Here is a 13,847-nt window from a genome sequence, read left to right as displayed (position 1 = left end):
TGCAAAGTACTTTGTTTAGATCAACCTGTGATTTGTGATTATGTCAATCGCATCCCATATGGTCCATGGATAAAGAAGTTGAATGAATATGGAATTTGTGTGAAAGTACAGTTCTCTAGGAGTATCTAATGACGTCAAATTATTACTTGGAGCTGATGTGACCGGCAAGCTTTTCACAGGCAATGTAAAATTTTTGATTGAAGGTGCTGTTGCCGTTGAGTCACATCTAGGGTGGACTCTTATGGGGAAGATACCGAAAAATGATATTGCTGTGACGACAAATTCTTCTCTTTCATTGCTTTTAACTGAAGCATCAGTGAATCAACTGTGGTCATTGGATCTTTTGGGAATCACAGATCCATCTGCGAAGAAAGTGCAGGCAGAGTTGCAAAGAGCTACGCAAGAGTACTTTTTGGAGACAATCAGACTAGATGTAGAAAACCGTTTTGTGGTTAGCATGCCTTGGCTGGAAGATCATCCTCCATTGCCAACCAACTGTGACCTGGCGTATAAAAGATTGAATTCAACTGTCAACCGCCTTAAATTGCAGTCGATTTATAAACAGTATGAACAAGTTTTTAATGAATGAATGGGGGAGGGAATAAGAGAAGAAGTAAAGGATAATTGTGAGGAAAATGTACACTACCTACCTCATCGTGCACTTATAAAACCGAATAGCACCACCAAAATTAGACCCGTATTTGATGCTTCAGCTAAGGCCGAAGGTTTTCCAAGTTTAAATGATTGCTTAGAGAAGGATGAAAATCTTATTGAATTGATACCAAGCATTTTGAAGCGATTTTGGACTGAGAGAATTGGTGTCGTTTCAGACATCCTTAAAGCCGTCTTACAAATCGGACTTACTGAAACTGATAGGAATTACCTAAGATTTTTGTGGCTTAGTGATGAAGGCTTGAAGATTTACAGGCATTGCAGGATAGTATTTGGAGTCACCAGTAGACCATTTCTGTTGTCCTCAACTGTCAAATACCTTCTGATGAATGTTTTGAAAGAAATAAGGGAACAAAGATCTACTTATCCTGAATATGTTGTACAAAAACTAATGAAAAGTTTTTATGCAGACAATTGTGTCACGAGTGTCAAGGATATAGAAGAATTGAATATGTTTGAAAGAGTTGCTAATGAAATAATGGCAAGGAGAAAATTCGATCTTAGAGGGTGGGAGTACACCGACTTAACCGAGGAAACTTCACAGCCACCTACAAATGTTCTTGGTATGAGCTGGGATAAGAAATATGATACTCTTCAAGTGAGTACAGGTTGCATTAAAGAGCTTAACATTGAGAAAGTAACGAAGAGAACCATCCTGTCAGCTGCACATAGACTTTTTGACCCCTTGGGTATGATCTGTCCTGTAACGTTGATCCCAAAATTGCTTCTTCAGAGCATTTGGAAGTTGAAACTGAATTGGGATGATGATGTTGAGGAAAACATCAGAAGAGAATTTCTGAAATGGATTGAAGGTGTACTGTATATTGAGAAAATTAATATTCCAAGGTATTTTGGACTAAGTGGAGCCAAGAAGTCTTCCATTCATTTCTTTTGTGATGCAAGTAACTTGGCCTACGCTGTGGTTGCTTACATTAGAGTGGAGTCTGAGAATAATGTACGAGTTCAATTACTACAGGCGAGAAGTAGAGTAGCCCCTACAGGAAAAGGAGAAATTACCATAGCACGACTTGAACTTCTGGAAGCAACCATTGCATCTCGTCTTTCAACCCCAATTTTGTCTGAGTTAACTCATGATGAAGTGTTTTTTTGGTCAGATTCCACAACTGTTTTGGCCTGGATCAAAAGAAGTGAACCATGGGCCATTTTTGTTTATAATCGAGTGCGTGAAATCAGAGAGCAAACTGATGTTAACACCTGGAGACATGTTCCTGGAACGATGAACCCAGCTGATTTGCCAAGTAGAGGATGTTCTGCACAACAACTTCTGCGATTGCAATGGTCAGAGGGTCCCAGTTGGTTGCACTTACCTCAAGATTTGTGGCCTTCGTCTGAAGATGTCGTTAATGAGGAGGAAGTAAGCTGTGAGAAAAGAAAAAGTGTCACAACCTCAATGATAAATTTTGAAGTGACAAAACTTTTGAGTTCTAATATTTCTGACTATCGAAAAATTTTACATACTATGGCATGGGTGAAGATATTCCTTTTGGGTGAAGAGAAAGGGAGATCTTTCTGTTAAGGAATTAGAAGAAGCTGAGAAAACTACTGTATACTTAATACAGCAGGAGTCATTTACAGGAGTTTCAGATAAACGCCTTAAAACTCTAGATGTATTTATTGATGAGAAAGAAATCTATAGATTAAAAACAACGGTATATAAAAGAGATGATTTTGAAGAGTTTAGAACACCTGCTATTTTACCTGGAGAAAATTCTATAGTAAAACGTTTAGTACTGTTTGAAAATAAGAAAAAGGGACATGCTGGTGTTTCCTACACATTGAATTCTCTTAGAGAAAGATTTTGGCTGCTGTGTGGTAGAAGAACAGTAAAATCTGTATTGAGATCTTGCGTAGTCTGCAAGCGTTTTTCTGCCAAATCTGTAGATCCACCAACTGCATCACCACCAGCTGATAAAGTTCAAGATGCAGCTGTTTTCCAAGTAACGGGAGTGGACTTTGCTGGTCCTGTGATTTTGAAAGACAATTCAAAGGCCTGGATATGCATTTTTACCTGTGCCGTTTATAGAGCTACGCATCTTGAATTAGTCACATCACTATCAACTGAGGCATTTTTACTATGTTTCCATCGATTTGTTTGCAGAAGAGGAAAACCTTCGATTGTATACAGCGATAACGGAACGAATTTTACAGGGAGTGTAAAGGCATTATCTTGCATTGATTTTAAACAGGTTTTTATTAAGGCGAGGGATCAGCAGATTACCTGGAAATTCATACCTCCTAGTGCTCCCTGGTGGGGAGGCTTCTGGGAAAGGCTTGTTGGAATGATGAAAGGTCTGCTGAAGAAAACCTTAGGTCGAGATAGTTTAACATATGAAGAAATGCAAACAGCTTTATGCAACTGTGAGGTCATTTTGAACGAGAGACCTTTGACAACTGTGTGTTCTGACGCCAGTCTTACTGCTCTTACACCTGCAGACTTCCTAAAAGAGAAAAAACCCAGCTTTGTTCCGGACATCAAAACCAAAACTGATCCCAATCATCTGCGAAGGAGAATACAATACCTACAAACAATTAGAGAAGCTTTTCGAGTAAGGTTTCGTCAAGAATATTTAGGCGCCTTGTGTACTAGGCAGAAAAAGAACACCTTTCAACCATTGAAAGTAGGTGATATTGTGATCCTTGGAGATGATAACAAGAAATGGATCTTATGGCCACTCGGAAAAGAGATGGAAACAATGCCGGGTACTGATGGAGTTGTACGCCGAGTGAGAATGAAAACTAAACAAGGAGAGCTAATCAGAGCAGTACAAAGGGTGCATCCTTTAGAAATTTCTTCCAGTGAAAGTTTACCAGTTGCTAAGTGTGAGAAATTTATTGCCAATAACAGTAGAAAGGACAACATTCCAGTTTCTTTGAAAGATAAGAGCTTTGCAAAAATTCCCGTTGTGACTAGGAGTGGACGAGCTGTTAGAAAACCTGACAAACTATCTTTATAAAAACTCCATAGTGATTTAGAACTTTAATTTTTATTTCAAATTCTTGTAAAGTGTCATTTTAACATAATATATCTTTAGGCTATGTAAGTTAGCTTTGTTAATGTTGTTAACTTAGGTGGGAGGATGTGAAATATTATTTGCTTATGCGCAGCCTATTTTTTGTTCCTATTTAAAGATGACAACGAGAAGAGTTTTGGTGGTTGCCATGGTAAGTTTAGAATGAAAATAGTTTTGAGAGAGTTTAAGGTTTGTCTTTTGAATTTTCGGCGATTCTGTGATTTTGTTTTAAATAAATCTTCCATTTTATAATAAACGTAATAGTAGAGGTTTCTTGATTATTTGATTCGAAGTCTTTCTTTGAGGTCATCTTTTTATTTTGTGTATTTTTTGACACCTGCAATTTTGTCTTCATATCCATTTCTGCTGCAGATGTGTTATAGCTCTTGAGGATGTTTGAAGATGTAACTTTGCTACGGTAACCTAAGGCCTATGGTAACCTATGGTAAAAAAAATAGAGCGTGGAAAGAAGAAGAAAAACTTATTATAACAATTATGAACAAATATATCAAAGCGAAGCGTTCTATTTACGTATCGAATATGTTGCCACATTTTTAATTCAAAAGTTAAACTTTTCTCCACTTTGATAAATGTAAACTAATGCGAACCTTAGAATTAAATTATTAATTCCTTCGTATATTATTGGTTTAAGTTGTCGAAAATTAATATTTCATTAGTAAGGTTCGCATTAGCATACATTTATAAGAGTGGAGAAAAGTATATGCATTTTTAATAGTTTTTTGAATAGCTCCTTGAAGACGGAAAAGCATAAATTTTCTTACAAAATGACTGATAACTAAAAAACTAATCCAAATTTTTGAAAAAGAAAAAAAAACTTCTTCATTATGTCAAAACACAATTATGTGCCGAGTTTCGTGCCTGGGCGAGACTTCTGGAGCGAAATATTGTGATTACAGATAGACAGACAGACAAACAGACACACAACCGCGTTTATTACTATGTATAGATTTTAGATAGGTTTAGACAATATTTATGTAAAAAAATTTATTTTTGAATCAAATTAGAAATAGTTGTTGATTTTTAAAGTAAATTATTAGTTAATTATAATGCCTGTATAATAGATAGGTCAAAATAATCATAAAAAATTTGTTACAGTGTGTTTAATTTGCTTAGTTTCTGTAAATAAACATCCGGGTGGCAGAGCTTAGAAGGAATGGATTTTTCTAATATGTTTAGTGATACACATTATTATTTAATTATTTTGTTTATTAACAGTAGAATTCATTTAGTTTTTTAAGTGTCTTAAACTTATTAAAATGGTTTAGTAATGTTTGGATACTATTTGTTAAGTCTTGATCGGTGGGTGAGTGTGCTCTCTCCTTGGCGATAATGCTTGTTGTGATTCATATAAGAAATAGTTGTTATGTTTTTTACTTTAGATATTAGTTACTCCCGTATTATAAGTAGGAATCAAAAATTTGCTACAGTTAGTTTAAATTGCTTTGTTTTAGCAAATAAACTTCCGGGAGGAAGAGCGTTGAATCAATTTTTCTGATATTTTTACTGACACACATTATTATTCAATTCTTTTGTTTATTAACTGCATACTTATTAACTGCAGTATTTATTGTGTAGTTTATTAACTGCAGATTGTTGTTTTTTTAAATGTTCAAAACTTCTTAAAATTTTTCAATTAGGTTTTGATAATATTTGTGAAAGAAGTCTTGTATTAAGTGGTAGAGCTTCTGGGTGGCGGAGCTTCGAATATAAGGATTTTGCTGATATTTTCACAAATACGCATTACTATTTATATATTTTATCTATTAAGAGTAGACTTAATTAATTTTATATATGTATCAATTTTTTTCAAATTTTTCAGTTAGATTTTGATAATATTTATACCAAAAATTCTTATTTTTTATTGGTGAATGGGCTCTCTCCTTAAAGATAATGTTTGTTATGATTCATGTTAGAAATAGTTGTTGATTTTTTACATTAGATTAAGTAGTTTAATTAAGTAGTTTAAGTATAATGCCTGCATAATAAATAGAGCAAAGTAGGGATAAAAAATTTGCTACAGTGTACTGTGGGCCAGAAGACCATGATCTTTGGCCAAAAGTCTAAATTAAAATTTCAACTAAAATATGTGTAGGCAGTTTTAATATCGCCCAAATTAAGTATTCATAATCATTCCAAACATTATAATTTACTTTTTGGACCGGCGAGAGTACAATGTAGTGAAAAATATGTCAATTTTTTTTTTAAATGTAACTTTCAAATTTATATTTCAGATATATATATATATATAGGAATTACACCTTACTCTTGCATTTTTATCAGAGTAATTAGTCTGAAATAATAGTACAATTTTTCAATTTGTTGGAATAGTTCAGTGATTCTCAACCTGTGGGACGCGAGCACACTTGAGGGAGCGCGAGGATATCCAAGAGATAATATTATTTGGGAAAATTGATTAACTGGATGAAAGGAAAACGCACATACACATAGAAAACAAAATACATTTCGACATATTTAATAACTTATTAAAATGAAACAACTTATTAAATCAAAACTTAAGGAGGGGAGCCATAAACGGCTTTGCTTTGAAGATTTTTCCTAATTTTCTGGTTAAGTCTGCGCCGCTGAAATGTTTTTTGTAACATCTTGCACCTATCTCTAATATATATCACGTATACTTTTAAATTTAAAATAAAATTTTATTTATTTTATAGTACAATTTCAAAATTGTAGCTTCTGCACCTAAGGTTTCCCACAGGTTCCAAAAGTCAGCCATATATTGAAATCACTTTTTCACTTACTCAAATTATCTTTAGATAAGACACTTGGACTCCCCAATGTCTTTCAAAAAGGTACTTTAAGTGTCTTACTGGTAGGAACAATTTTCCCGACTTTAAAAAAGATAGTTGTTTTTAGAGTGTATAATTTGTTTATTGATTTTACACTGATAGTTCTTCTGTGAAGTCACTAGCGATTCTTTTGAGCTAACTCATTAGAATTAATTAAGAATTACTGAGTAACTTTTTTCAAAAGGGTTAACTAACAAGTAAGAGTCAAATAACCATAATAGAGTTAACTGATCTAACCTATAACTATTATAAAAATACCCAAATTTACAAGAAAATACCAGAATCTACCATAAAAACACTCATAACTATCACAAAAATAAAAATAAAAAATACCTGAAAAATTACTTTAAAATGCAAACAAAAGAAAAAACTTGAAACAAAATATCGCAAACTCTACTAAAATGCATTGAACGTCAAAATATTATAAAAATTTAAAATATACCACAGTTCCACATTTGTTTAAAAGGAAATAAATCAGTTGCTATTCAATTAAATTATTCCTTTTTGAGAAATAATATGCTACGTAATGATTTATAATTAACTCTTTTATAAATTTCACGTTTGTTTCCGAAGGTGGCCCACGTGTCCCCAAGGGGGCACCGGTGTCAGGCCACATTGGGAACAAGCATATGGTCACCATTTGCACGACTTAAAAATATTAATCTGATAGATTTATTCGAATTAAAGTAATGTGGTTAAAGAAAAGGAAAGAAACTTTCAGAAAGCATATCAAAACTCAAAGTTCTAAGAATTTAAACACTTTTAAGTAACAATATCTTCCCCCCCCCCCCCAGAAATTAGAACGACAGCTGCAAAAAATTAAATCACTTCATACAATGGAGGCCATTCAAAGAAATATCTTCAAATTCAGCCTCGTGAATCTCAGATACAAGATTTACAATGCAGCAGGGACATCTTATAATCTATACATAATAATAAACGCGGCTGTGTGTGTGTGTGTCTGTAATCACAATATATCGCCCCAGAAGTCTCTCCCAGGCACGAAACTCGGCACATAATTGTTTTTTGACATAATGAAGAAGTTTTTTTTTCTTTTTCAAAAATTTGGATTAGTTTTTTAGTTATCAGTTATTTTGTAAGAAAATCTATGCTTCTTCGTCTTCACAGAGCCATATTAAAAAAACTATTAAAAAATGCATATATTTTTCTCCACTCTTATAAATGTATGCTAATGCAAACCTTACAATTGAAATATTAATTTTCGACAACTTAAACCGATAATATACGAAGGAATTAATAATTTAATTGTAAGGTTCGCATTAGTTTACATTTATCAAAGTGAAGAAAAGTTTAACTTCTGTATTAAAAATGTGGCAACATATTCGATACGTAAATAGAACGCTTCGCATATTTGTCGCTGTTCATAATTGTTATAATAAGTTTTTCTTCTTGCAGGACAGGAACACTTTAATTGTCCACTAATCTTCAGATTTCCTGCTATGTTTTTTAAAACTTTATTTGTGAAAACCTTTAGCGTGGCGGACAGCTGGCCAAAAAAAAAATTAATAATTAGTACCTGATCAAAAAATACTAAATTTAAAAAAATTAATAATTATTAGTGACTTCCTTGGGCCTATCTTGCAGAACAAAGTTTTTTGAGGTGAGGCTTAATATTAAAAAAAAGCCACTCTCAGTTTTGTTTCTATATTTAGCTGTGATCTATATTTTGTCTTCAAAAAAGCCACATCTGAAAATCCAGTTTCACAGAGGTAGGATGTTGAAAAGAGTAATAGAATGCGAAATGCCCTTGTTTTTAGAGTAGAAAAATCATCCTACTCCTGCCTAAAAATCAAATAGTGATTTATTACTAAATTGCATTTTGGTTTCGCCACTTGTCGTGAAGTCTATGAATTTTTTTTCCTCATCAATTGAGAGCTCTTCGGGAGTCTTATGAAATGGATTCCTAACCCACTCGTAAATTGCTATCAGTTTGCCGTCGGCAAGAAAATATTTTTTCAAATTCTTTGCCAGCATGGCTAAATGATTTTCAATGGTTACAAAAGCAACTTTTACGTGTTCTTCTTCAGCCTTAAAAAGTTTAAGTACAATTATCCACATTTGCAAACGTTGTTTGGTTTTTTTTGCTTTTCTGCCACACAATTCCAATTTTCTACAAAAAGCATTAACTTTAGCACACGTATCCAACATACGTGTATTTGCTCTTTCGAGTAGAAGATTCAAGTTATTTAATTTCTCGAATATGACGACCAAGTAGCTCAATTTCATCACAAATAAACAATCGTGAAAATTCTCGGATTCTGGTCTGTTATCTTCTTCTAGGAAAATGGCGATTTCTTCTCTTAATTCATAAACATGTTGCAAAAATTTCTCACGTGATAAACATCTTGCATCGCATTTAAATAGAAACTCTGAATGTATTCAACCAATACCTCCTAGAATAAGGAAGGCCTCAGCACGGGTTAACATAAATGAAAAATCCGATCCGTCAGTAGTCCAGCGAAGTAGACCTGAATGGCTGCCACATTCTTCCATTAGCATTGGCGTCATTCATAGCTTTGATTTTGGCGAAATGGAATTCCGATGACCATTACAGTCATTGCCTTAAACCCTTGTTGGCGCCGGTTTTTCCCTTCCACGTGTTTCGTTATTTTTAATTCGTTTTTGTGAAGTTTTAAGTTTATTATAGCTACTGCTGGATTACATATTTGCAATATATATTAATGTGTCATGCCTTACCATTGCTGTGCAGTAAACTGCAAAGGAAATTATGCTAACGGTCCAAAAGTTGCCGTATTTAATTTTCCCAAAGATGAAGCTCAACAAAGACGTTGGCTACAAGCACTCTCACGGAAGGATTTTATCATCACTAAGAATTCTCGAGTAAGTTTTTTCACTTATTGTTTATTTCTGTTGCAATCGGGGTTCGTTGATTTAAATCAACAATTTCTTTTTTAAAATATTCATTCATGTAGTTAAATCAAATTATATTAATTTTTTTTTGGAAAAAAATATATATTAAATTTAGAAGGCATTTTAAATGAGATTGTGCAAATTTTTCATGATTTTCATAGTTTTAAAATTTGCTTTAATTACATTTTTGTGTGAGAAAGTTTGACAAAATATGAAAACATATTGCAAGCTATAAAACTCAAACAATATGAAACGATATAAAAAAAAAATATATGTTAAATTTAGAAGGCATTTTAAATGAGATTTTACAAATTTTTCATGATTTTCATAGTTTTAAAATTTGTTTAAATTACATTTTTGTGTGAGAAAGTTTGAGAAAATGTGAAAACATAATGCAGGCTATAAAACTCACAACAATATGAAACCGAAAATTTAAATAATTCAAAAAAATAAAAAAAAAATCACGAACCTCTGTTACAACAGTTCTATAAGTATTTTAATATTGTTTTTCCTAGAGTGATAATTTAAAATTTTACCTGAAATTAAAAGTTTTACTTAAATTTTAATTTGCATCCCTTACTTCATTGGGTATTGTGCATTACTAGTCTTGGTTTTGTGGGAAAAAAAAAGAAATTGTAATTGAAATTTTAACATATTTCATTGAGTATGACTTTCAACAAATATTTTGATTTTTCTGAAATTGTTTTCCGTTGAGTTTAGAAATATGAAAACATTTTAAGAGTGAGAACTAAATGTGAGAACATTAAAAGTTTTTTTTAATTTTTTTTTACATCAAATATGTAAAAAAGTTTATGACATCAAAACTATAAAGTATTTAGTATAATATTTTTTGAAGAAATAGTTAAAAATAAAAACAAAGTACTTAAAATGTATATTTGTTTTTAGGTGTGTGAGAAACATTTTTCATCGGATGTCATAATTAAAGAAACTGTGAAAACTGATCCAAAGACTGGTGAAATAAAAAAAATTCCCCTAAGTCGATTTAAATTGAAAAAAGATGCCATTCCTACCATTTTTGAAGGTTGTCCAGAGAATATGACTAAAGATCTTCCTCTGAGAGAATCGCGAGAAGACAAATTAAGGAATTTAGAAGAGAAAAATTTTAATCTTGCCATAAAAGAGAGTTTGCAGGCTTCTGAGGAATATGAAAAAAACCATTATTTCAATAATTATGAGGAATTCAAGAGGATTCTCAGAGATAACATGGATTCGTCATGGTCATGCCAGGATTTTATTTCAAAAACATGTTTCTTTTCTTTCTGTTTTGAACCTCAACCTAACATTATAAAATCTGTAGTAGTCAATGAAAATTTATCCGTGGAATGTTTTTTTAAAAATGTAAAGTTATCATCAATTGGTAATTTTTCTATGCCCTATACTTTAACCTCTATAAATGATTTGCAACAAATTTTGGATTTATTTAAAAATACAAACTATATTCATAGCTCTAAAGATATTATTGATTCAGTAAAAATTTTACTTACTAAGTTAAAACCTCTATTGCCCGCAGATAAAAATTCAGTCATTGAGTTTTTGTCTGAGGAAATTTCACTGTTAACTGTTGATAAAAATGTATTGCGTTATAGTTCAAATTTTTTGATATTTTGTAGTTTAGTTTATTCTATTTCACCTCATTGTTATAAATTTATTAGAAATTCTAACAACCTAATTTTGCCTCATCCATCAACTATAGAACGACTTTGTTCATCATTTAGCATGAATCCCAAAGATGAACAATTTGATGAAAATTTTTTGCTTTATGCTAAACAAAAAATTCAGTATTTAAATGAACACCAAAAAATTGTTTCCTTAATGATGGATGAGATACATTTAAAACAATACTATGATTATAAAGCTGGTAATATTGTTGGAAAATCTGTCAATAATGATAAAGCAGCTAATTCTGCTTATGTTTTTATGTTGCAAAGTTTTTTATCTGATTTTGAAGATGTTGCACACATTTTGCCTGTTTTCAATATTAATGCTGATTATTTATACACTTTTCTTGTAAAAATTATTTTAGGTTTGGAAAAAATTGGATTTCATATTTTATGTGTAACTTCTGATAATAATTCTTTAAATGGTAAAGCGATGTCCTATTTTTCTACCCCATCTAAATTAAGTTTTGTTTATGCCCACCCAGCAGATCCCGAAAGGTCATTATTCTTTTTATTTGATCCTGTACACATTTTTAAATGTTTAAGAAACAATTGGCTCAATCAAAAAAATGGTCATAATATGTATTTTTTGGACTTTTCGGATTTTTCTAAAACTAAAACTGCCTCTTTTAAAACTCTTAGAAACATTCATTCTTTGGAAGAAGGGCAGTTGATTAAATTTGCGTATGGAATCTCCATTAAGGCTTTAAATCCCACTAGTATGGAAAGACAGAATGTGAAACTTGTTTCACAAATATTTAACGATCATGTCATTTCAGGTTTAAGAGCTCTTTGTGAGCAAACTAATGACCTTAGTTGTTCAGACACAGCCGATTATATACAAATTATTTCAAATTGGTGGAAAATAATGAACGTGAAAAATCCAAATAAAGGTGTTCACAAAAAGGATAAATTTTCTGAACCAATATCAAATGCTGGTAATGATGAAAGAATTGTTTTTCTCAAAACCTTTCTTAATTGGTTAACTGCTTGGAAAGCAGCAAATTATTCTTCAGGATTTTTATCTAAAGAGACATTTACTGCTTTGTTTCATACTACGAGTGCTGTCATCGAATTGTCAAAATATTGTTTTGAAAATTTAAATTTCAGATACTTTCTCACGGGCAAAATACAAACTGATGCTCTTGAACGTCGTTTTGGAAAATTTCGGCAACTTTCTGGGGGGCAATATAATATATCAATAAGACAAGTTTTTGAAACAGAAAGCAAATTGAGATTACAATCTGTTGGCCCGTTAAAAATTAAATCCTCTTCTTTTGGTGAAATAGATATCAATTTGGTAGAAACTGATAATGCAGAAAATGAGGTAGAAAATGAAAAATTAAATTTTGGTAAAGAAATTGATGTTAATGAAGATGATTTAATTCCATTAGTTTGTATTTTGCCTGTGCTTACTTATATTGCTGGTTTTTGTTGCTATTGTTATTTAAAACGTAAAAAATGTTCATCTTGTGAGAAATCTATCACATTAACAGATATCGAAGAGAAATTTAATGTGATAGATGAAGTGGAAAACTCTTACATTCAAACATTAGACAGAGGTTGTTTGGTATACCCTAAGCATGAAATTGTTGACATAATCTTGCACGCATATGTGGTAGTTCAAAAATTAGTTTCTGAAGAGTTTGAAAGCTCATTTCTACAAATGCATAATCATAAAGTTTTGGCTATTGATACTACTATTAATGTTTTGGAAAGAAAGGAAATATTCTTAAATAACAATCAATGCTCTGCTCATGATTCCAGTTTCATTGTAAAATTTTTGGTAACTCGAGCCATTAACACCTTTTTAAGCAATTATTGTAAAAAGCTAAATGATTCAATTTTAACTGAACGACTTAATAAAAAGAAAGCTAACTTAAACTTAAAAGTAACTCAATCTAAAATTGAACCAGAAACTAAGAAAAGAAAACTACAAACATTAAAATAAAGGAGCTGTTTGTTTTTTTCAACATTAAAATATAGAATCAATTTTTGATACAGCTTCTGTTTTTTATTTGTAACTTTTAAGACAAGTAGCATTATAATACTTTTTGAGTTTATTTGAAAAATATTTTGTATGACTAGACTAATAAATTAATGTTTAAGTGGTCATATTTTTAATAAGCTGAAGAGATTTAAAATGAAATCTTACATTGTTTCTATATTTGTATTTGAAATAAACAGTTTTGTTGCTTGTTTCATCACTTTTCATTTTTGAAAGCTGTGAAAAGCTAGTAACTTGTAAATAATTTTACTATACTACACTAATTTAAAATTGTGTTCAAATTTCAATAAAGTTAAGGATATAACTTTATATCAGCTGTCTTAAAAATGAAAATTTGTTTTCATAAAAAATTTTACTCAATGATAAAATTATTTATTATATATAGCTTGTTTTATGTATATATTTAAATGAAAGAATAATAATAAATGCTTACATAGATAAATTGTCAAATAATATTGTCTCATTCCTTTAAATAAATTACAAAAGGTATATTAGAGTGCAATTTTTTTTTAATATCTTTATTTCAATTGATAATGCAATTAAAATAATTTTTCTCAGAATGTTAGTATATGTTCGATAAATTTCATTCTTTTCAGTAGAGACGAAAAGTGCTTAAAAAATTTTATTTTTTGAAAGGTAAGTTTCTAATTAAAAACAAACTCATATAAAGTATCCGATCGAAGCTTTTCTGAAAAGACGCGGTAAGGATTCTCGTTGGACTACTAAGGATTGAGAG

General features: G+C 31.3%; 2 protein-coding genes across 3 annotated transcripts; both read left to right on the top strand.

Annotated features, from left to right (window-relative positions):
• The first annotated feature begins 589 nt into the window (after positions 1-589).
• Positions 590-3,647, top strand: LOC107456086 (uncharacterized). The gene is made up of 2 exons (XM_043053093.1): positions 590-2,047; positions 2,187-3,647. Exons 1-2 carry the CDS (start codon positions 590-592, stop codon positions 3,645-3,647), a joined length of 2,919 nt encoding a protein of 972 aa, XP_042909027.1.
• A 5,446-nt stretch (positions 3,648-9,093) lies between these two features.
• LOC122271516 (THAP domain-containing protein 5-like) lies at positions 9,094-13,420 on the top strand. Of its 2 annotated transcripts, XM_071184397.1 has the most exons (3): positions 9,103-9,394; positions 10,331-10,980; positions 12,600-13,420. In XM_071184397.1, the coding sequence occupies exons 1-3, from the start codon at positions 9,242-9,244 to the stop codon at positions 12,616-12,618; spliced, it is 822 nt and encodes a 273-aa protein (XP_071040498.1). In that variant the 5' UTR covers positions 9,103-9,241; the 3' UTR covers positions 12,619-13,420. The 2 variants fall into 2 exon arrangements, with proteins under 2 accessions (XP_042909025.1, XP_071040498.1); XM_043053091.2 differs by having other exon boundaries at positions 9,094-9,394; positions 10,331-13,192.
• The last annotated feature ends 427 nt before the right edge of the window (positions 13,421-13,847 follow it).

The sequence above is a fragment of the Parasteatoda tepidariorum genome, chromosome 1, assembly GCF_043381705.1.
Source record: "Parasteatoda tepidariorum isolate YZ-2023 chromosome 1, CAS_Ptep_4.0, whole genome shotgun sequence".
Classification (NCBI taxonomy): domain Eukaryota; kingdom Metazoa; phylum Arthropoda; class Arachnida; order Araneae; family Theridiidae; genus Parasteatoda; species Parasteatoda tepidariorum.
Note: the sequence above shows the minus strand (reverse complement) of the source record. Positions and strands in the feature narration are given on the sequence as shown.